Source organism: Peromyscus maniculatus, chromosome 13, assembly GCF_049852395.1.
Source record: "Peromyscus maniculatus bairdii isolate BWxNUB_F1_BW_parent chromosome 13, HU_Pman_BW_mat_3.1, whole genome shotgun sequence".
In the NCBI taxonomy this organism is placed as follows: domain Eukaryota; kingdom Metazoa; phylum Chordata; class Mammalia; order Rodentia; family Cricetidae; genus Peromyscus; species Peromyscus maniculatus.
The window spans coordinates 32,198,484-32,222,959 of NC_134864.1; the positions used below are offsets into that span (position 1 = coordinate 32,198,484).

At 44.3% G+C, this 24,476-nt stretch overlaps 1 protein-coding gene across 22 annotated transcripts in view; it reads right to left on the bottom strand.

Annotated features, from left to right (window-relative positions):
• Positions 1–18,104, bottom strand: part of Agfg1 (ArfGAP with FG repeats 1) — a 53,514-nt gene extending 35,410 nt beyond the window's left edge. For 5 of the 22 annotated variants that reach the window (XM_016008636.3, XM_016008639.3, XM_016008638.3 and 2 more), the window contains exon 1: positions 17,815–18,088. In XM_016008636.3, the coding sequence (XP_015864122.1) occupies positions 17,815–17,981 (167 nt within the window). In that variant the 5' untranslated portion in view covers positions 17,982–18,088. Of the gene's footprint in view, positions 1–17,814 lie in introns of all 22 variants that reach the window. The other 17 variants (XM_076549935.1, XM_016008637.3, XM_006990347.4 and 14 more) reach the window with 7 other exon arrangements.
• Between the last annotated feature and the right edge of the window lie 6,372 nt (positions 18,105–24,476).

Sequence of the window (24,476 nt, forward strand, 5' to 3'; positions counted from 1 at the left end):
GCATCTTTACGCATTACTCTATGTAGCTGGCCCAGATAAACTCTTTTTAAAAGAGTGTTTACAAGGAAGATAGAAAAGTAAAAGCTTTTCTGGAATAAGGAGAGGCAAAGTAGCAAAGTAATAGGAACTAGGCATTGAGAAGGGGATTTTTTTTTTTAGGTTAAAAACAAAATGTGGCTGGCCGGGAGGTAGTGTTGCACACCTTTAATGCCAGCACTCGGGAGGCAGAGCCAGGTGCAACTCTTTGAGTTCAAGGCCAGCCTGGTCTACAGAATGAGATCCAGGGCAGGCACCAAAACTACACGGAGAAACCCTGTCTCAAAAAAACAAAAAAAACAAATAAAAATGTGGCTGGTGAGCTAACTCAGCAGGTTAAGACACTGGTGACCAGAGTTCAACCCCTAGAACTCACATCATCCTGAGAACAGCTGACTCCCACTAGTCACACACATGACCTCTGTCCTCCACACAGGTGCTGTGGCACACCCACACCTGCACACATACACAAAATAAATGTTAAAATTTTTAAAGAATAAAAAACAGTATCAGCAACAAATAACCAAGAATGAACTATATTATGCAAAGCAACTGGCCAGAAAAATGTAAGTTACTAATGTAAAAGAAAATACTTACAAAGCACCTACACAGGCACTTAGTATATTTAATATCTTCTTTTGATGCTAACAGTATGACAAACAAGATATTCTTTTGGTTTTGTTGTTTATTTGTAATAATGTGTGTGGATTGGGAGGTATGTAGATACCAGTACAGGTGCCAGGAGGCCAGAATAGGGCACAGGAATCCCTAGAACTGGAGTTCCTGGCCAGTGTGAGGTGCTGGAAACCAAACTCAGGCCCTTAGCAAGAACAGTACAGTCACATAATTGCTGAGCCATTTCTCCAGGAAGGGGAAGAGGTGAGAAGGGAGATGGGACATTTTTCAAATCCCAATTTTTTGAAATGAAAGCTTATAAATGTGAAAGTTAAATTTTCAGCAAACCAGTTTAAAAAGCAGATTGAACATATCTGAACAAAGGCCTGGGTGTGGTGGCGCACACCTTTGATCCAAGCACTCAAGAGGCAGAGAGAGGCAGGTGGAGACCTGCCTGGTCTACACAGCAAGTTCCAGGACAACCAGGACTACATAATGGGAGCCCATCTTAAAAAAAAACAATGGGCTGGGAGTTTAGCTCAGTGGTAGAGCACTTGCCTAGCAAGCACAAGGCCCTGGATTCCGTCCTCAGCTCCGACAAAAAAAAAAAAAAAAAGAACAACAACAACAAAAATAAATAAATAAGCATACCTGAACAGAAAATTAATGAACCAGAAGACAAAAAGGCAAAAAAGGATAAGTACAACCAGAAGTTAAGATAAAGACAAAAAGGAGGCTATGATTAGGAAGCCTCAGAGACATCGAAAACCAGTTCTACAGCTACAGGGCTAAAGGAATGAAGAAGATACATCTGAAGAGACAATGGCTGAGGTTTTCAGATCCAATAAACTAGCTTAACAAAATTGTGGAAAATAAAATCTACAGTTAGAAACACTCTGTCAAAATTTCAAAGACTTTAAATGAAATGATAAGCACTTTCATCGGGAATGAGAACATTAACTTCACATGGTAAGGAAATAGCTGCTGTGATCCAGAAAAGCCATTACTGAAGAACAAGATAAAAATGGCAGTAGTTTCAGATTTAAAAAAGTTTTTACCCAGGAGACTTTTTAGTAAAGAAACTTACATCATATACACTTTAAAAAACAAAACTACATGCTGCATGGTGGTGGTGCACCCTTTTAATCCCAGCACTCGGGAGCCAGAGACAGGCAAATCTCTGTGAGTTCAAGGCCAACCTGGTCTACAAAGCAAGTTCCACAACAGCCAGGGCTACACAGAAAAACCCTGTCTGGAAAAAACAAAAAAAGAAAAAAAAACTAGACAAAATTTTTGAGATTCAAAGGAATAAACACAGACCCCAGCAAACAGGCAAATTTAAACATACAATGTCAATCTATAAGAGTAAAGGGGGACACATTTAAAGGTTTTAGCAATAATAATACCTGAGAAAGCATTTCATATTTCCAACTATATATTATCAAATTAAAAATACTGATTAATCACAGAATGTTAGTATAACAGTTTCAACAGTGACTAATAAGTATGAAATTTGCAGCTTCCAAAACCAGTGTAAGAGAACACCAGGACAAGCCTGTTAAAGATAAAACACACACACACACACACACACACACACACACACACACACACACACATATGCTACATGACCTTGTAGTAAAGGTCACAAGTGAGATATAAATCTACATTTGCACCCAAACTTGTCTACTTTTGTTTATACCTTCTCTATTCATATACAACAAAAATTAGAAACAATCTAATTGCCTCTCAAACAAGGAATGGTTTTTTTTTGTTTTTTTTTAAAAAGTCATGTGATAGGGTGAAATAAAGAGTGAAAAGGGACAAGCTACTGCAGGCAAGTCTGAATTAACCTTACAGGCATGGTGAGTAAAAGTGAGCAACCAGAAAACTGTTCTCAGAACCAAAGATCCTAGTCAGGGAGAGAAAAAAAGCCTAAGAGTTTTACAGGCTGAAGGAACACCTCCATGTTCTGATTGTAGTGGTAATTACAAGGAAAAAAACAAAACAAACCCCATATGCACACAGTGTGTGGGGGGAGGAGGGAATGTCTTAGAACTCTTTGAAGAAGTTACAATGTTGTGAGCTTTTGTTTTCCCTGAGACAGGGTCACACAGTGTCCAACTCCACCTACAACTCAGTCTGTAGCATGCTGTCCTTAAGTTCCTGATCCTTCTTCTGCCTCCATTTCCCAAGTGCCGGGATGACAGGTGTGCAGCACCATGCCCAGCTAGCAGATTGTCGCTCTACCTACCAAATGTAATCTCTTAAAAACAAAAACAGAATCCTGGCCAGCCCGATGGTGAACATCTTTGATCCCAGCACTCGGAAGGCAGAGGCAGGAGGATCTCTGTGAGTTCAAGGCCAGACTGGTATACAGAGAGAGTTCCAGGACAGCCAGGTCTGTTACACAGTAAAATCCTGTCTTGAAAAACAAAAAACAAACAACAACAAAAACAAAGAAATAAAGGAGAAAAGAAAAAGGAAAAAAAAAAAGCCAGAATCCTTAACAGGTCAAAAATGACGTATTCTTATCTTAGCATGTACTCCTGGAAGCTGATCCACTTCTCATGCTAGTCTACTTATCACATGAACACAGTGCTTGCAAAATAGCTCATTATAATGATATGAGTCACACTATGTGATGACAGCATTGGGGGGGAAAAAGTCACATCATTTTTTTCAGAGCCAATACTAAAGCAATGCCCATCCTGAACTCTAAAAATACGTTTTTTAAGTCTCCAAATTTGGGCCAACAATTTTTTACTCATTTAGTAAGTGCAACGTTAATGTTTTGAAAGCACGTATGCCAGTGAATTGGCTTTAAGTTCCAAAGTAACCTGCCAGTGGAGCCCAATATGTTTCTGCAGTATAATTAAGTCATACACAGATCCCCAGGAGTTTTGTTTTAATGACCACCACCCAGGTATGACTGTAACCAGATGGTATGACTCACTGAGCATGTCTGCCAGTATGCTCTTAACTATGCCTCAATCTTCCAAATAGTCATTTGTTCAATTCAAATACCAATCTGTGCTAGATGAGTAAGAAAGCTCCTTTGGTTGATTTATTAATAGTTTTTTTCCCTACTGAGGGAGAAGCTGTTTAAAATATTTTAGTAGGCTACAGAAATGTATGTGGTTGTTAATACTATTGTCAGAAAGTAATAAAGTTAATTTGACATTAGGTATATCCTAATCCTAGTTATTTACTTAAAATAAATCACTTATATCACATTATAAAAATTACACATTTAGCCGGGCAGTGGTAGCACACGCCTTTAATCCCAGCATTTGGGAGGCAGAGGCAGGCGAGTTTGGGGCTGGCCTGGTCTACAAAATGAGTTTCAGGACACCTAGGACTGTTACACAGAGAAACCCTGCCCCCCCCCCAAAAAAAACAAAAAAAACAAAACAAAACAAAAAAAAACATTTAAAATCTAAAACAGAAGATGCCTTTAGTAGGTTAAGATTCTACAAACTGTAGGTTCCATAAATGTAAGGCACAATAGTTATTTTGTTTGTTTGTTTTTTCTTAGAAAGCCACAATCACAAGATCCTTATAATACTCAGGGCAATCATCTAAAAAGTAATGAACTGATAAACAGCAGTAACAGTGATGAACAAAACGAACAGCAGTGTATTCATTAGATCTTCACTACTCCACCGGAAGGACAGCACAGAGTAAAAAGATGTGCCCACAAGAAACAAGGGAATGAGAAACACTGAAGAGCCCCTACAAATTCTGTTCTTCAATAGCAAACTTTGGAAGAAGAAAAAACTAAACATGCCAAGCCAGGGCCTATAGTTACAGCCTCTCAGGAGGCTAAGGCAGGAAAAGTCACCTGAGGCCAGGTGTTCAAGACCAGCTTGGACAATACAGTGAGTCCTTGTATGAAAAACAAAGAAGCAAGCATAGATATGCCAGCAGCAGCTGACTGTAGTTAGCCACAACAGAGCTCCTGCAGAATGGGAGGAGCCAAATGGGAGACACTGATCCCCACCACAGGAGCCCCCTACACACAGCAAGATAAACTGAGAATGGACGCAGCTAGGGTCACAACACAGCACCGTTCCTCAACAGCCACCAGCCTACCCCCTCAGCAGGCCCTGAGCAAAGTCTGAAGGAAGTTCTCGCTAGACAAATTCTATGAAAGACTGTGGACACAAGCACGCTGGGGATTTGTTGGCCTCCATGCTAAAAACTGACTATCAGACATACCTAACACTGAACGACAGATTTCATGCCCACAACCTGACTCCAGAACAGTGGAAGCCAGGCCTTTTCATTTCAAAAGGAGGAAAGCACACACCTCTGAAGTTCATTAACAATAAATAAATAAATAAACAAATAAATAAATAAATAAAAATTTTAAAAAATAAAAATAAAAAAGAATTCCCACATCAAGTATAAAAAGAATTTTAATTAAAAACCTTTTCAACTCAATATAGAAACACTGCTGGAGCCATGGCCCAAAGCATGTTTAGCAGTGAACTCTTCAAGTCCATTGGTTAAGATATGGCTTCTAGGGGGTGGGAGGAGGGAGAACAGGGGAATCCGTGGCTGATATGTAAAATTAAATTAATTATAAAATAAAAATATTAAAAAGATATGGCTTCTAGTAACTGCAATACAAAACATGGGAAAGAGACAGATGACAGATGAACAGCTGAAGAGGAAAAGCCTCCACAGCATGTACACTGGGTCAACATTGGTGAAAGGGAGGGCCAGGCACTTCCCCATAAGGGGCAGGATCTACATACTGACAGTACTTGGAAAGCCAAAGAAAACAGGGTTGTGGAAGTTAACCAACCATTTCTTAATTCTAAAAAAAAAAAAAGAAAAGAAAAGAAAAAGAAAGAAAGAAAGAAAACGGTAAAGGAAAAATAAGACAGAAAGATTTTCATAGGATACTGAAACTGATGCAGCTGTTAGGTCTCAAACCTGGGACAACAGAGGAACCTATTTAACATATCAAAGCAGACCTGGCCGCCAAGTTCTCCCAGCATCCCTCAGTCCCTACCTGTTACAGGGTATAGCTGATATACCTCACCCCCTACCCTAAAGTTCTCCAGCCCAAGTGCTGGGCTGCCCTCCCCTACATAATCCAGCCATTTTGGCTACCAGGTCCTTTTTGTCCATCCTCCTGACCTCTTGGTCTCCTAGCTCTCCCCTTTCCCCTTTTCCTCACACGGCCAGGCTCAGGGTCATGTCCACTCTGGACTCTCCCTGATGTCTCTGCCTCTGCTGTGCCCTCCCTCATATCAAAATAAACAATCTCCTCCACCACACCTAGGGGCAGTCATGTCCTTCCTTTTCGATTTCCTTTTTTCATTCAATAGCAATGATGCCGACAAACCAAGAAGCTTCGGCGAAAGTCTCCACAGACAGGAGTGGGTGACATGGAGGCATTCAGATGGGCTAGCAGGAGGCCGAGATGAATACCCTCATACTGTAACAAGACTAACTGGGCACTCTTGTCCAGAAGATCAGCTCACTAAATGCTGGCACTGTTTTCTGACGTGTGTGTGTGTGTGTGTGTGTGTGTGTGTGTGTGTGTGTGTGTGTGAGCGTGTGTATCTGCGCTCGTGTCTAATGTGGGTTGTAAAATAGTAACTACAGTAACTACACTCTACCTATCAAGTGTGGCATGTTGGATCTGGAAGTACTGACAGCTGTTGAGATTTTTTTTTTCTTTGTTTTTGTTTTGCATCAAAAGCACCAGTTAAGAGAGTAAATGAAATGAAAGCTTTCTGGAGTTGCTTCCTTTAACAAAATCAAATATTTGATACTATGGTATATTCCCCCTTATATTGAAGAACAGCATTTTCTAAATGTTGGGGAATCCCCCAGTCATTACTCAATCAGAATTTATTTTTGTTTGCTTGTTTGTTTGTTTTTCAAGACAGGGTTTCTTTGTGTAGCTTTGGAGCCTGTCCTGATTTCACTTTGTAGACCAGGCTGGACTCAAACTCACAAAGATTCACCTGGCTCTGCCTCCCAAGTGCTGGAATTAAAGGCACCACTGCCTGGCCAGAACTTATTTTTAACTGGTATGCAGAAAGACCATTCTGGTAGTTTTTGTTTGTCTAGATACTTACGTAAGTAAATATCTAAAATATATTCACCAGCCTAACAGTGGCCCATGCCTTTAACCCCAGTCCCAGGGAAGGAAAAACAGGTGAGTCTTCGTGAGCGGAGACCAGCACGGTGCACCTACACAGCAGGTTCCAGACCGCTGGGGTTACATAATGAGACTGTCTAGAAAACTAACGAAACAAATAACCGGGCCTGGAGAGACGGCTCAGCAATCAAGTCTCAAGGGTTAAGAGAACATAGTTTTTGTTAAGGACCAAGTTCAACTCCCAGCACCCATGTCAAGTGGCTTACAACTGCCTGTAACTCCAGCTCCAAGGGGATCTGATGTCTCTGGCCTCCAACAGCACCCCCATTCCCATGTACGTACAGATACACACACACACACACACACACACACACACACACACCCTACCTTTGTCCAATTAAAATTTAAAATAATCTTTAAAGAAATGATACTTCACCCAAACAAAAACCATGGTTCATAGCCCACATCTATGAGAATCCATCATTCTGAGAAACCTAAGAAACTTTCAAAAGAAAGGCCCATTAAGGGAGATACCTCTGGCCCAGAGAATAAAGTCACTTGCCTCTGTGGAGACCTAACATTCCAGTAGAGCCGGATCAATCACGGGGCCAGGGGACCACCCTAGCAGGCTCACCTTAAGCCATGCTGCAGAGCTAGGTGGAGACTGTACTCTTCCTCCCTGGAATCCCATCCCTACCGCAGCAGCTTCCGAAGTCCGCCCACTTTCTGAATCACCGAGGAACAGTGTGACTTCCCCCCTCTTTCCCCTTTGTAAGCATGCTTCCCCTAGCACAGGTCTCCCCCCAGGACTCGGGGCTTCCTCACTCCTCAGAATCCCACTCCCTAACTATGTGCCTGCTTGTCTGCCCCATGTCTGACCCCCATGCCAGTTAAATGGCATGGCTTTCTTCTCTCCTCCTTCACAGCTTGCCTGCCCAAGGAGTTTTTCTTTTAAATTCTAATAAAATTTTCTTTGAGCTCCCATGAGTCCATTCTTAAATTATTTTATGAGATTTAAGAGTGCCAAAATGGGACTCCGATTTCCTCTGTATCAAAATCATTTATGTTAAGCTTAACTTTTTCTCTAAAGCCATAACATTTGATATTAAATATGATTGTGACAGTTTGGGTAAAATAGTTTAAAAGCAGCCACACCAGAATTCATTTTTCTATCATCACATAAATACAATAATTATTTGCAAAGTGTTATCATTACTAACTGGCCACCAGACAAGAAAGCTAGACAAATCCTCATTCAGGCTGTTGTATCTAGCTAAGCGAGATTTAAATCGACTTGTAAGTGAAACATTCCTTTATACAGAGTTGAAATTTGTGTATTAAAAGGCTATGATTCAAGAAATATCTAAGACTGCTTATAGAAATGCAATCACATGGGGTTGGAGGTGTTAGCAAGTTAGAGCCTGCAAACATAAATGGCTAAACATTTTACAATATAAATAACTGATCTGCAAAATAAATAATTGATCCGCTTGCTTTTTCTTTATCAACTCATTCATTACATGCAGACTTCACCTTTTCAGTGTCTGGGTTCAGAACAATAACTTTATAATATTAGAATGTTATTTAATGGTGTAGTTAACTTTACTGTAAATAATGGTGAATGATTGCTGATGAGTAGTTTCCTATTTTTATATATTTATTGATCATGTGGCAGTGGAAGACAACGAACTCTCAGTTCTCTCTCACCATGTGGGACAAGTGCCATCACCACTGAGCCACCTTGCCATCTCCTTATTTTCACATTTGAAAAAGAAAGAAGAAAAGGCCTAACACAAGCGAACAAAAGACCTATACCAAAATAGTCAACATTTCAAAACGCAGTTCAGGACAGCAGAGATTAAAAACAAAAATGCACTGCCACCAGGCAGTGGTGGGCACAGGCCTTTAATCACAGCACTCAGGAGGCAGAGGCAGGTGAATCTTTGTGAGTTCAAGGCCAGCCTACTCTATAAATCGAGTTCCAGGACATCCAGAGCTGTTACACAGAGAAACCCTGTCTCACAAAAACAAAAAAAGGGCTAACTAAATAAATAAACTCTCAAAAAGGGAAGAAAATATGGCACAAAGAATCATAATAAGAATGGCATCGGGCTGGAGAGATGGCTCAGAGGTTAAGAGCACTGGCTGTTCTTCCAGAGGTCCTGAGGTCAATTGCCAGCACCCACATGGTGGCTCACAACCATCTAGAATGGTGCCTTCTTCTGGCATGAAGGAAGAATACTGTATACATAACAAATAAATAAATCTTAAAAAAAAAAAAAAAAAAAAAAAAAGAATGGCATCACCTGCAACCCTGAAGCTGGAGAGCAGAAGACATTTTCAGCCACATTTGCAAAAGTGACTCCCCATTCATCCTTAATCAGGAAAATACAAAAAAGCCAGGCAGTGGTAGCGCACACCTTTAATCCCAGCACTGGGGAGGCGGAGGCAGGCAGATCTCTGTGAGTTCGAGGCCATGCTAGTCTCCAAAGCGAGTTCCAGGAAAGGCGCAAAGCTACGCAAAGAAACCCTGTCTCAAAAAACAAAACAAAACAAAAAAATCAGGAAAATACTAGAGTGGAGAGCCAGCAAAGAGCCCAGAGCCATAAAGAACTCAGAATGAAGTCAGAGGCAGCATCCCTAGACCGTAGCTGTACAGAGGCCTAGAAAGCATCATTGCCAAAGCAGATTACAACCACTACCCAGAAATGACTTATCAAAAACCAGTGATGCACCTGACATGGGCTGGGGAAAGATGGTTCTGTGAGTAAAAGCACTTGCTGCACAAGCCCCCAGTTCAATTCCCTAGAAGTCACTTCAAAAGCTGGGTAACCCAGGCCTGTAACCCCAGGGCTGGGGGAAGGAGGTGATAAGTGGGTGCCTGGAGCTCGGTGAATGCTAGCCTAGCTCTAGGTTCAGTCAGTCTCAAAGAATTAAAGTGGAGAGTGATAGAGCAGGCATCCCAATGGCCTATGGCCTCCAGACAGGCACATTCACATAATAAACACATTCACACACCCACTCAGTTATAAACTATTATGTCTTATTATATTGAAAGAAATTTTGTTCAGAATGGCTACGATCAAAAACACCAATGACAGCCAATGTTGGAGAGGATGTGGAGCAAAGGGAACACTCCTCCACTGTTGGTGGGAATGTAAACTTGTACAACCACTGTGGAAATCAGTAAGGCGGTTTCTCAGAAAATTAGGAATCGCACTACCTCAAGACCCAGCCATCCCACTCTTGGGCATATACCCAAGGAATGCTGATTCATACCATAAAGATACATGCTCAGCTATGTTCATAGCAGCACTATTTGTAATAGCCAGAACCTGGAAACAACCTAGATGCCCGTCAACGGAAGAATGGATGGAAAAAATGTGGTACATATACACAATGGAGTACTACTCAGCAGAGAAAAACAATGAAAGCATGAAATTTGCAGGCAAATGGATGGAACTACAAAAAATCATCCTGAGTGAGGTAACCCAAACCCAGAAAGACAGTCAAGGTATGTACTCACTCATAAGTGGATTCTAGATATAAAATAAAGAACAATCAGACCACAGCCCATAGAACCATAGAGGCTATATATATATAGCATGGAGGTCCCTAGGACGACTGTGGCTTATAATAAATTTTGGTTTTACTCAATTATTGAAAAAAAAATAGCTAAATGAATGGAAACACATGAACTATGAACCAAAGGCTGAGGGGCCCCCAGCTGGATCAGGCCCTCTGAATAGGTGAGACAGTTGATTGGCTTGATCAGTTTGGGAGGCAACTAGGCAGTGGGACTGGGTCCTGTGCTCATTGCATGAGTTGGCTGTTTGAAACCTGGAGCTTATGCAGGGACGCTTGGCTCAGTCTGGGAGGAAGGGACTGGACCTGCCTGGACTGAGTCTACCAGGTTGATTGCAGTCCTCGGGGGAGGATTTGCCCTGGAGGAGGTGGGAATGGGGGGTGAGCTGGGGGTAAGGGGGGTGGGTGAGAGGGGGGAGAATAGGGGAACCCGTGGCTGATATGTAGAACTGAATGGTATTGTAAAGTAAAATAAAAAATAAAAAAAAGGAAAAAAATTTTGTACCTCAGCCACAGATAATATCTAAAACCTGAGTAATTTTACCCATACACTAAAGCAAAACATTTCAAATAAATAAAACATCGACAATTAAAAATGTGAGGAGAGATGGGCTGTATAAGTGAGGATGGTGAGAACAGGAGAGCCAAATCCTATCTTCCTCCTACAGTAAAAAAGTTGGAAAGAGCCAAACCTGGGGAAAAAGAGAACAGGAATATTGTGTTAGCTAAAAACAATAAATACGGAAGGAGCCAAATGGGCTTCAGATCTTTTTATGGTCATCAGAGATTGGGGTTAGTGTGGAAGAGACGGCTCGGTGGGCAAAAGCTTTTGCTGCTCTCGCAGAGGACCACTGTTCACAGCCTTTACTTTTTAAAATTCTATGTGGTGCTCTTTAAATAACTAAATTCTGTAACATTAAAATAAACTCAAATTACTCTCCAAATTTCAACTTAATTAGCACATACTTACAGGTTTTTTTTCATCTGGTGGGAAAAATATTCCTATAAAACTTAAATAATCTTCAAGAATTTCAAGATCCTTGACTGTACACCAGTAACCTTTAAGAAAACACTATTGAACATGTATTCAAAAGTACAACCTACAAGATTAAAAGCTTGGAAAGAAAAATGGTTTCACATGTTCCTATATTACTAGCCCTATATTACTAATTAGAATTATTCATTCTAATTCCACAAATGACAAGACAATTCTAAGAAAGCTTCCTTTCCTTTTCTTGCACAGGTGGTACCTACTTCCCCTAGAAACAGAGTAACCTGGAAGAAATCCGTAACTCTTTTACTACAACAGGCCTCCATTATCTCTAAGGAACAGTTGGTACAGTGTTCCCACCCTCCCCAAGACTTTTCTTCTTTAAGATAACAGCATTCCTGGGAAAACTCATCTCACACTCTTGTAAGTCTGTACGACCTTCATCACATTCCTTAGTACACATTCCAGTTTGTTAAGGCACCTCTGAAAATAAGCAACCATAGCAGAAGGGTATAATTACCACCGTCTCTTTAGAAAAGATTTATGGTATTAATCAGAAGGATTAATACTTTACTGAGAAGTCTTAAACAAATTACCTTCAAACTTTTTTTGCTTGTTTGTTTTTCAAGACAGAATTTCTGTATAGCCCTGGCTGTCCTCAAACTCAGAGATTGGCCTGCCTCTGACTCCTGAGTGCTGGGATTAAAGGTATAGACTACGGTCTCCTAGCAATACACATCACTCCCTGTGTTTTACACAATCCGAACAAGTTTAATGTCCTCGCTACTAAGTAATCTTTTTTTTTTCATCATGGAAAGGCAATGAAAGGAAGTCATAAGGACTATGCAACTGACAGAGTTCTCAAAAGTTATAAATGACTCATCTTTTGTGGGGCGTTTACCCACCACCCCCACAGCTTCCCAGAGTTTTCTTGAGTGAGAGCAGCAGGAAATATTAGATAGAAGGATTTATAGCGGAGAATCTTGTGGAGATAAACAGATAGAAAATAAAGGATAGCCTAGAGAGGGCCTGGGACCTATTCCAACGGGCCCCGACTGTCTCTGGTCCAGGGTTTGTATAGAGACGCCAAGGGGTGGAGCAAAAGACCTCCTCCCCCAGCACAGCCAAGTGCAGACCATCTCAGACACCTGCACTCAGGCCCCGTGGTCCTGATCATCCTCTATTCGGACCTGCTGGGTAAAGCCACGAGGAACCCCAGAACGGGCTCCCACAATCTTTTTATACACACAGTGGAGAGTAGGGGTAGTTGTCCGTGCTTCACCCCTGCAGTACTGCCCCTAGTAGGCAGCAGGTAACTGCTAGGTAACTGCTCCTACCCTGGACGTGGCCGAGACCGGGACTCCTTAAGACCTGAGATGCGAATGTGCTCCATCTCTTGCCTACCTCATGATCCTGGATGCTGGATGCTGGACCGAAGACCAAGTCAGAGTTCTCCAGAGAACCGCTTTGGACTGCACCTCACCTCTCCTGGATCCCTTAACCAATCCCTTTGCTTGCTGTAAGTTTACCCAAAATAAACCTCTTTGGACTAGCAAATAAACTACGTAGAATTGTCTCATTAATTTCCACTACAGTAGAGAAATTCTCATTGTGCTTCCTAGATTTTCATTACTTTGACCATTTGAAATGGAAAAATACACAAACTAGGGGTAAAGATCCAATCCCAACGTTCTCCTTAGGAGTTTCTCACAAATGTATCATGTATACCTCATTAAAAAAAAGATTGGCTGGAGAGATGGCTCAGAGGTTAAGAGCACTGACTTCCAGAGGTCCTGAGTTCAATTCCCAGCAACCACATGGTGGCTCACAACCATCCGTAATGAGATCTGGTGCCCTCTTCTGGCCTGCAAACATACATGCAAGCAGAACACTATACATAATAAATAAATCTTTAAATATATAAATAAATAAGATCAAAAAGATCAGTCTAGATTTGCTTGTCCCTTATCCCACCTGCTGAAAACCCATGTTTTGACTTCCATGCAGTGTCTAACTCAATGGGCATCTATCTGATGGCGAGACATCCTTCCAGCTAAATTCTACACTGGTTAAGAGCTGTCTGGAGCCAGGCAATGGTGGCACAAACTTGTAATCCCAGAAGTTAAGGAAGAAGTATGGCAAGTTCAAAGCCATCATGGCTATACGGTGAACCACAGTCTCAGAAAGAAAAAAATGGCAAACTGTTTCTCAAATGTGACTGTTTTATTTTGCCTAAGCCTTCACTAAACAATTTATATGATTTTTTTTTTCAAAATAATCTCATATTACTTATGAATTCCACTCTTGGCAGTCTGCACAAAACAAATAATTCCATCCCAAACTAGTCCTTAGGTCCTACAGTGGCTCACCAATAATTCCAGTACCCAGGAGACTGAGGCAGGAAGACTACTTCTAGCTTACAGCCAGTGTGGACTACAAAATAACAAAAACAAGAGGCAGGATGTGGTAGCACATGCCTGTGACCCAGCACGTGGGAAGTAGTAGTAGCAGGATCAAAGGAGTTCAAAGCAGGAGTTCAAAGTCATCCTTAACCCCACAGTGAGTTTGAGGCCAACCTGGATGTCATGAAACCCTGTCTCTGACAACAAAAGGCAATCCCACATCCTAGCTTCAGTCCTGGAGAGTAACCACAGAGCATGCTCAGTTAGAATCCCAGTCCCATGAAGACAAGTTTTTACTTCTGTTGATAGTTTATGATTTGTACCTGTTTATAACTTAAGTATTCTATAAAGAGAAAGTGAGAAACAAACCAGTAAGTCAGTTCATGCCTAGTGTGTCTCCCTAACTCAACTGCATCTAAATCGCAAGTTTCAGAATTTGCATTGAGTCATTCTGAATGAGCACCATCTGAGCATACAAGACAGAAGTCTAGAGAGAAACAAAAAACAGGAGAGATTAGCTGAGTCTAGTAGCATCAGCAATAAATGGTGGCTTTGTTTAAACAAAGATATTATTAAGAGAATGAAAGTCGTGAGGTGGTGGCGCATGCCTTTGATGCCAGCACTCAGGAAGCAGAGGCAGGCAGATCTCTGTGAATTAGAGGCCAGCCTGATCTATAAAGAAAGTTACAGGACAGTCATGGCTACACAGAGAAACCCTGTCTCAAAAAATTTTAAAAAGGGTAGGTTATTATATTTATTATCCTAGAATGTAGAACTCATGGCAGATACCAGTTACCTATACAGTGACATTGCACTAGAGAAATCAAACAGCCAACGTGCCTTATTTCATACTTGCACCTCCACTGCTTAGCCCTCTTCTCAAGTACAATAGGTGTTCAATAAGTTAATACAGTGCATGTACTACTCCCATTTAACAGCCATGAGCACACACACAAAATCTGCCATCACAAATTTAAAATCTGAAGCCAAGGGATGGATCCAAGCCAACATGTACATTATATCATATCATCTACCTAAGAAATACATAATTATTATTCCATTCTTCCTAATTGTTTTTCCAGCATTGTGTGGCTTTTCAAAGATAAACATCCTCAGGAGCTAGTTTCTCCAAATGCTACAGCTGCAGCATCACAATTTCTTTACAAGAATCTGAGGCGGGAGCATGCAGAGGGCACTAGCTCAAGGTAGCTAGTGACTGGCTGACCCACCTGGACTCCAGTGCAGTTTGTGGTTCCAGGAGCTGAGGCAACCATCTTTTCAGATGAGGGGATAAAATATCATTTAAACCCAATCAGCAAATTGCCTTCATATTTTTGAGTCAGTTTTCAGGTTACAGCCCAAAACTTGGATCTGACAGACTCTGACTAAGGCGCTTCTCCTATCAGTGTCTAACTTTCTGTTTCTGATCCCTTTTGTTAGTAACACCTACTGGGCATGTACCAGACATTGTATGAGGTTCTATCTCTTGAGTATGGAAAACCAATTTGCAATAGAAACTTTTATTCTCACTATTTCATATATGAGAAACTGCTGAGTGGATATTTTCAGTATTAATTACATGGCTTTTAGAGGCAAAATGAAAAGCAGTGTCACAGCTCGGTAAGTACTCCTCTCTTCCACTACAGGAAAGCTGCTGCTACCTGGAACTTGTCTTTGAAGATCTTCCCTCAGACATCAACTCTTCTGTGAAGTCTCCAAACCAACCTTCATATATTCCAAAGGTAACACACTCATGTGAGAAAAAAAAAAAAATCCCTTAAAATAAAAATTATACTGGGAGCCCAGAGACAGGTCAGTGGCACTTGCCACCAAGCCTAATGACCTAGTTCAAACTCCAGGATCCACATGATAAAAGGAGAAAGCTGACTCCCTCAAGCCATCATTGAACAGCATCCAAGCCACACAAGTGTTATGGTGCATACAAATGCATGTATGCACATGTGCAAACAATATAAACAAGTGTAACTTAACAAATTATACCAATACACCTGGTGATGGTGACAAATGTCTTTAATCCCAGCACTTAGGAGGCAGAGGCAGGTGGATCTCTGTGAGTTCAAGGCCAGACTGGTCTACAGAGTGAGATCCAGGACAGACACCAAAACTACACAGAGAACCCTGTCTCAAAATAATCAATCAATAAATAAATTATACAAATGTAAACATGCATGTCTCCCAACCCAAAGAAAGGCTCAAATGAATCAAAGGACCTCGTGTTTGGAAGACGCAGGACATACTTCTTAAACATATATTAAAAGTAAAGTACAATTTAAATAAATTGGACTATTAGTTTAAGGTTGGAACTGAAGTTACATAGCATAAGTGACTGTAATGTTCTAATTCTATCTCATTTATAAGCGAAAACCATGAACCACACATACTATCTCCTACTTGCTGCTATGCAGCTGTGGCAAACTCTGAGTGCTTCCCTAACCACAAACCTGAAAGTTACCTTTGGGGCTCTCTTACCATCCCACACGCAAGTTCAGCACAGCATCCAGTCACTTTTCTTAATGCTTTCCCATTTTCTCCATTAGAACGTAAATGCCAAGAGACTAAGGCCATCGCACCATCTATCACTACACCCTAAAGCTTCATACAAAACCTAGTAAGTACCACCCAAAATAATGTAATGCTCATGGAACCGAGGACGCCTCCTTGCGCAAATTTAAAACTGGGGAAATAAGAGCCAATACCGGACTATTGGCCATGTCCAACATTTTCCAACTTTTTATTAATTCATTTTCCCACGTGTGATGTACTTTGTTACTAATCTCATAATAAAAAATGTGGGGCACACGCCTTTAATTCCAGCACTCGAGAAGCAGAGCCAGGTGGATCTCTGTGAGTTCGAGGCCAGCCTGGTCTACAGAGCAAGATCCAGGTCAGGCACCAAAACTACATACAGAAACCCTGTCTCAAAAAAAATAAAACAAAACAAAAATGTGGGGAGGGCCGGCAAAAAGGCTCAGCCGGTAAAAGTGAACCCAAATATATAAACTCACGGCCCACACAGACAGACACACAGACAGACAGACACAGACACACACACACTCACGGTAATATTTTTATAGGCCCAAGGAATATTAACTACAAGCTCATTAATAGCATATATTGAATTCAAGATGCTAGCGTACAAGAGCATCTAATCAGTTCCAGAATTACCTGCAGTCTTTCCAAATGAAATTTCACAGGAACAAAAATTCCCATCAAAACACAGCTTAAACAGAGAAGCCCAGGCACAAGCCATCTGAGTAATTTCAGGCGCCCATCCCCATCTTCTTTCTCGATATTGTCTTCCCTGTCCCCATTTCTCCACACAGCCAGGACACTTGGGTGCCGATCCAGAAATCTCATCGAACTCCTGATACCCCATTTCCAGTAAAACTTTCCCCAACTCAGAGAACACTCGGGAGCCATGCAGCCACACAACCCTCGTGCTTGGGCTGCCTCCCCCTCACGCAATCCATCCTCGAGGGAGAACTTTTCTCCTGGGATTCACGTCTCAAACATCAAGTCGTTTTAACGCCGCTCCCCCCCCACCCCCACCACCACCACCACCACGTCCCAGTTACCTAGGTGCTGTGGGCCGCAGAAAGATCCCCAAGTCTGGGCGTCCCGGCTCTCTCCCCTCCCACCGGCTCCGCGGCGTCCGGCAGATGCCGGGTTCCAAACCGCGGAGCTGCGGGGCGCACAAAAGCCTCCCCCACCCCCCCGGACGGCCCTCTTGGGGCTGCTCCCGGCCTGCGCTCCCCCCCTCCCCAACACCCCCCCCCGAGGCCGGGCCACGCCCGCTGTGCGGCGGGAAGACGGGATGCTCCGCCGGGCCGGCCGCTCGCTGACCCCGACCCCACCCACGCCCCACCCACGCCGGCCACCCCAAGGTTGGACCCTCGCCCGGCCCAAAAGCCCAAGAGCATCCTGGATGGAGCCCGAGTCCTAGGGTCCCAGGCCGTATCCCAGTGGGGCCCCGCCGTCCCGGCCCGGTACCCCGTCGTCGTCGTCGTCCCCCTCGCCCCCCACCGCGCCCGACCCGCACTCACAGGCTGCCGGAGCAGGAGGTGCACACGAACGAGCCGACCGTCATGTTCACGTAGGTGGGGCCGCGCTGGTCGCAGTCGAAGCACTTGCGGTTGTGCGGCAGCCCCGTCATGTCCCGCAGCATCTTCAGGTGCTTCTCCTCCTGCTTCCGCTTCGCGCTGGCCGCCATGGCCGCGGCTCCGACCGAGGAGGCCGGCAGGGCCGGGGAGCCGGCGGCGCTGCCGGGGGCCCCGCGCTCCCTCCCACGGGCCGCCCTGGCCGCCGCCGCCGCCGCCGCCGCCCGCCCTCCCTCCGCCCGCCCGCCCGTCCGCGCGGGCTCCGGCGGCTCCGGCCTCGGCCTGCGGCTCGGTCCCGCCCGGCTGGACGAAGCGCGGACGCTGCGCAGCGCGCGCCGACCGGTCACACCAACCGGCCGGCCGGGACAACCGCCACCGCCGCCGCCGCCGCCACCTTCCCGACTTCTCCTAAGGGGAAAAAGACGAGGCGGGGGGGTGGGGGGGTGGGGAGGGGGGAACGGCAAGAGGGAGGCCCGCCTCGGGCGGCCGGCGGCCAAGTGCGAGCCGGCGCCCTCTGCTGTCCGGGAGGAGTCACTGCGGGCCACGCTGCGGCCACAGGGGTCGAACGAAGCTGGGCGGGGTAGGGAAGGCACCCTAAGTGACAATAAGTTACAGACCTTATCCTCCCTGGGTGCCTGTACGTGCTCAGCGCCTCGCCGCTCGGCTATCCTCCTCCCCGGCAGAGACGTTTCCCAGAGCTGCTCGCCGCTTTAGGGGTAACACCCCCAAATTCCTCGCTAGCAGAGACTAGGCTGGGTCGACTTCTTGCGCTTCCTTCAACTCAGCCGCTCTCGACTTAGGTTCGTTCCCTCTGGCACAGCTTAACTTCTTTTTCATCCCTGCCCTTGCTGTTCTCTGTGTAGCCAGCAAGGTTTATCGACTTCACCGCTCCTGGCGTTTTGGAAGAGTTTAGTTTTGGCGTCGGGGCTGTCCTAGGTAAGGCATGGTTTGCAAGGGAAGCATGCCTGGCCTCTAGCCACTAAATGCCATGACCACGTGGCCCCTCTCTTTCCAAAGTACGGCAACCAAAAATCCTTACACATTACCAGATGTCCAGGGAGGCTGAGAGAAGTGGGAACTGCTCCCGCTTGGGCAAAGCCAGATCACCCCTAGCAAGCAATTTCACGTTGGTCACATGAGGTCCCACCAGCTCCCCAGCCAGGCTGACACAGATCAGTCCCTAAGGTTGCAGCTCAGCTCCCTGAGAGCTGCCCTCTTTCAAACTAGTATGTTGTATTTCATAGCTGCGGTCATTCAAGTTCTGTTCCCCGCCTGCTCTGGACTCTCCCTTCAGGCTCCGAATGGTCTACCCCTTGTATTTTCTTTACTGCTCCGCTCATAGGCCTCCCAGAAGCGAGACTCGGAGCTCCTTGTTTGTGGAATGAATGAAATGTTTGGCACATATCAGTCGATCTTCATGGCTGAGCTTTGAGCTAAGCATGATTGGTGTTTGCATGCCACCAATTGGGAGTATGGTGCCCTGGGCTAAATTTACTCCGGTATTCACCTGCCGAAGCCCGAGTTCCAAATCTGTCCAACTGCACCCCCACCCCCACCCCACCCCATCTCCCCAGAAAATCACGGCCAGCGCCTAAGGCAGTGTTTCTCAACCTGTGGGTCTTGACCCTTTGGGCATCCAAAGACCCTTTCAGAAGGGTCACCTAAGGACATCGGAAAACACATTTTTACATTGCGCTGCATAACAGTAGCAAATTACACTTATGAAATAGCATCAAAAATAATTGTTGGGGTATGTCGACAACATGAGGAACTGTACTGAAGGGTCGCACGCAGCATTAGGAAGGTTGAGAACCACTGCCCTAAGGTATGAGAAACCTGTGCCTTCATCTCTTTTTAAAGGAGTATGGGGAGAGACCCAGAGAGCTGAGTTACAAAATTCTCTTTGCCTTCAGCACAGATGGGGTAGTTTTCACAGAAGGAGAATTCAAGTTTTTTTAGCTGAAAATGCTGAGTCAGTCCAGGGAACCCACAGGTTAACATAACATTATTAATAATAGTAAATACTTGGATTATTAAAAGAAGGGGCCAGATGGGTTGACTAATGTGTTTCTGAACCGGTTCCTTTATGAAAAATATTAAACAGCCCCGAGCCCCTGGTTCACCTTCAGCAACTATCAGCTTTTTTGACACCCTTAGCCAATCTCTGTCCCCTTTCCTAATTTAAAGTAAACTGTAGCTATTATATCATTTATCTTAAAACCCATCCACTTATATCACTGAAAAAAAATAATTTCAGGACTGAGAATGTAGCTCGATGTCAGGGTGCTTACAATGTATAGGCAGGCCCTGGGTTAGATCCCTAAGCCCTGGAAAAGTGAGACACTACCCCCCCCACCCCCACCCTCCATCCCCCACTCCCGCTTCCTGTAACTACAGTACAACTCGCACACATAGAAAGTTAGGAGTAAATTCTTGAAAACCATCAAATGTCCCACCACTCTTGAAGTTAGCGCTAATATCAGCAATTTTTTTAGAGTTTTTATACTTTCCCTGGCTCCTTAGTGTACAATTGTAGTTAGGTAGTATCGGAGCACGGTCCAAGATTGGAGTCGTTATGAGATTTCTGAGTGCTTGTAAGAAACCAGGACAAGAGTCCTGTGACTTAAGGTTCTTTAAAAACACAGAATTGTTCTTGGAATGTATTTCCGTGCTCTTCCCAGGTGTAGCTTATAGGAGTGAGTTTACTTCCATTACTCCCGTTACAAATGGCTATGGTTATTTGTTCATGTGCCTCTATGGAAAAACATTTTCACCACTTGAGGCTTGTCCACCCCATGCTTGCCCTTGTGACTGGACACTTTATTCATATGACTGTTTGTTTGTTTGCTTGTTTGTGTTTGTTTTTTTCAAGACAGGGTTTCTCTGTGTATCTTTGGCTGTCCTGGAACTCACTCTGTAGACCAGGCTGGCCTTGAACTCACAGAGATCCGCCTGCCTCTGCCTCCTGGGTGTTGGGATTCAAGGCGTGCGCCACCACACCCGGCTTCATGTGACTCTTCTTAACCTTCAGCGTGTAAATTGTCTGATACTCTGAATAAAGTTGACTATTGCATGAGACTGCAGTCTGCGTCATGTATCAGCTCCATTCTCCAGATGCCACCACCTCTGGAGAGGTGAACAGGTAGTATGTCTCCTACTGTCTCCTTCTGCTCACATTCTCTCTCTTTTTTTCCCACAGTCTCTCACTGTGTCATTTAACATACATACACCTCATTCTCTCTTTTGTACAAATAGGAGGTTAGATCTAATTTGTACCCGGTTCAGTTTAGGCAAGAGCATTATGTTTTTCCATTAGGAGGTGCATAATGGGGGTGTCTTTTCATGTTAGCAGTCACTGACAGTTGATGCCTACAATCATTGACAATTACAAAATAATGGTATTCTGGTTCTGTCATTCCCATGTCTTCATTTTTTTTTTTTTTAGCTGAAATATTTCTGTTAAAATGGTCAAAAGACAAAGCCAGGCACTGGGATGCATCCCTTTAATCCCAGCACTCAGGAGCCTGAAGCAGGTGGGTCTCTGTGAGGTCAAGACCAGCCCAGTGAGAGAATGAGGGGTATGTTAAATGCCACAGACAGTGAGAGACTAGAAAAAAAGAGAGAGAATGTGAGCCGAAGGAGACAGTAGGAGATATACTACCTGTTCACCTCTCCAGACGTGGTGGCATGTAGACTGGCAAGTTCCAGGCCAGCTAGAACTGCATGATGAGATGATGCTTCAATCAATCAATAAGAAAAAACTTCCCCACATCTACTAATTGCATGTCAGAAAGACACAATAAATGTTTCTTTCCTTGCCTTTACTCTCAGATTTCCAAGGTCCTCTATTGGATTCATTTCACCTCCTCACAGTGATCACAGTTTTTAAGTACCATTATATATATAAGTCAAAAATCAAGATATTTATGTGTGATCCATTACACATCACCGTTGCTGACACCATCTAACCATTGGACAGTGAGAGACTCTGAGTAGGCTCTTGTGTATTTTGGCAACACCTAGACTTAGGAGCAACTGAATTGTGTTTTGGCAAGAGCCTGGACTGACCAAAAGATGATGGCATGCAGAGTACAAGGCTATCAGAACAGAACAAAAAATGTTGACCCCATTCTAACTAGAGGACACTGCCATAGTCTCTTATTACTAGCAAACCTTCCCATGCCTCCACCTCCCACCCCCCTCACTCCCACCCCCACCTCCCCACCCCACGCACACCCCGCCTGCCCACAGCTTTCGGCTTCTATGCGTGCAGGGCTCACTTGTTATTTGTCGGCCTTCTGGGGTGTCTCATCTGACAAAGACCATAGTAGGAAGGGTGGATAGCAACAGCTAATATAGCTAGTTAAATGAGTGGTTGTATGTGTTGCAGGTTTGTTGTTAAAGAGGCAGGAGTGATGATTTCCAAAGGATAGATGTCCAGCCAGCTGAAATTCATGTGAAGTCCAAGGTGTCTTGTCTAAGAACAACCGGCCCACTGAATGTTAGGTAATATATATGATCAACATCAATTTCCACTTCAGAGAATCACTTGTAGGAAGGCTTTGTTTATTGTCATTCCTTTAACCCTCTCAAGAACACCAAAGATATTATTATCTTATTTTATGGACAAGGAAACCAAAGCTTTGAAAGGCTGTTTTGTCTAAGGCCACATGAGCAGTGAGGCATGCAGTCAGGATTTGAACCCAGATCTGGCTGCCAGGGACCAGCTTCCACTTCCACCGGCACCACCACACTGTGCTTATTGGATTTGCTGAGCAGAAATTACCTTAAAAGATGTTAGCTCTTGAGGCCAGAATAATCTTTTCAAAATGCAAATGGAATTCAGGCATCCCCCACAGACAGCTCCCCTGGCCCAGCGTTCAGTCCTTCAGTGATTTCATGTTGCTTTTAAGATGAAAAGCCAGGGGGGGCTTCTTCTTTTCTGCAGCCCAGACTGGCCTGAAACTGACTATGTAATCTAGGATGACCTTAATTTTGGTCCTCCCACCTCCACCTGCCCAGAGTGGGATTACAAACTTGTGCCACGAGGCTCAATTTTATGCTGTACTAGGAATTGAACCCAGTGCCTTCTGCATGCGAGACAGTACTGTACTAACAAGCTACAAGCCCAACCTCCCAAGGGGCTCCTTGTCTACCAAGTTACGTCTCTCTGGCCCAGCCCCACATGCTCTGGGTACCGCCTGAAGTCTCCCCCATTGCTCTCCAGCCCCTGTTTCTCAGTTTTATATGTGCCCCCTCCTCCCAAAGGGCCTTTCCACATACGATTGTTTTCACTTCCAAAAGGTGGCTAATATCTCTTTCTCCCATCACATCCATCATGTCCAGCTCAGATCTTGTTGTTTTTGAGACACACATCCCCAAATACACACACACACACACACACACACACACACACACACACACACACACGCTCCCAGAACTGCATTATTTCTCCAGCACCTCACACAGGCATGGCACTTAGAAAGGGCTCAATAAATGTTCTTTGAGGGAATAAGTAAGTGCAACTACCCACTGACTGCCAAATAGTAAAGCTCTCCTCAGTCCCAGGCAGCAGGGTTCAGCATTCTGTTTGTCGTTGTCTTGGCTGTTTTGGCTCCCAGAATGGCAACGGTTCTGCTAAAGCTAGAGTGGTTTTTATTGAGGAACTTGCAAATTCTGAAATCAAACCCCCAATGGAAAAAAAAAAAAAACCAACTAAACCTTGAATGCTGACTAGCTTGCTTCAAGGCCCTTGCATGTCTTATCACCAGGGGTGAGTCAGAGAAAATGTCCTGAACAAACTCTGATGTTTGGAGAGGCCCCACAGAGCCAGAAGCCAGCTGCCAACTCATCCTCAACTGCCCTGCCCTCCACTCTGTAGGCCAGGCCCAGAGGTGGTTCTTTGAGACAAACGCAGGATCAGCAATAGCGAATCTCACCATTTGTCTGGTGGCAGTTTCAGCCCTTGGAGCTTTTGAATGGAAAGAAGAGGGCTTCCCCTTCATGGACAACCATGCTTCAGACCTCTGACTGTATCTGTTTCCACAGTGTCACAGAGATCCATTGATAAAACACAAAGACGTTGCCAGACACGAGCCCGTCCCCTTGGCCCTCCTTGCTACCTACAGTGTTCTGTGAGTGCATATTTTTAGCAGCTTGGACTTAGTGAATTGCCTTACTTTGCTTTCCTGGGTCTAAGTCTTATCTTACTTATTGTTGCACTACTGTGACCATATACATACGTGACAGAGACAACTTAAAGGGCGAAGGGCTTATTTTGGCCCCTGGTTTGGGGATCATGTCAATCTACCAAGGCAGGGAAGGCATGGCTGTGTTCACTGGATGAGGGGTGTGTAGTAGAGGCTTGTTCACATGGCACAGATCAGGGAACAGAGAACAGCGAGCTGGAAACAGGGCCAGATATTCAGAAGCCTAGAGACCAACTTCTGCCCACCACATCCCACCCCAACCTTGTGAAAGGATGCCAGGGCCTTCAAAATAATGCCATGGATGCTGGCTTCTACACCACCTCTACTAAACTCGGAATGGTATAGAGATAATTAATGTGGCCCTAACAGCAATAGTGCCATAGCCTTGTATTTCCAACC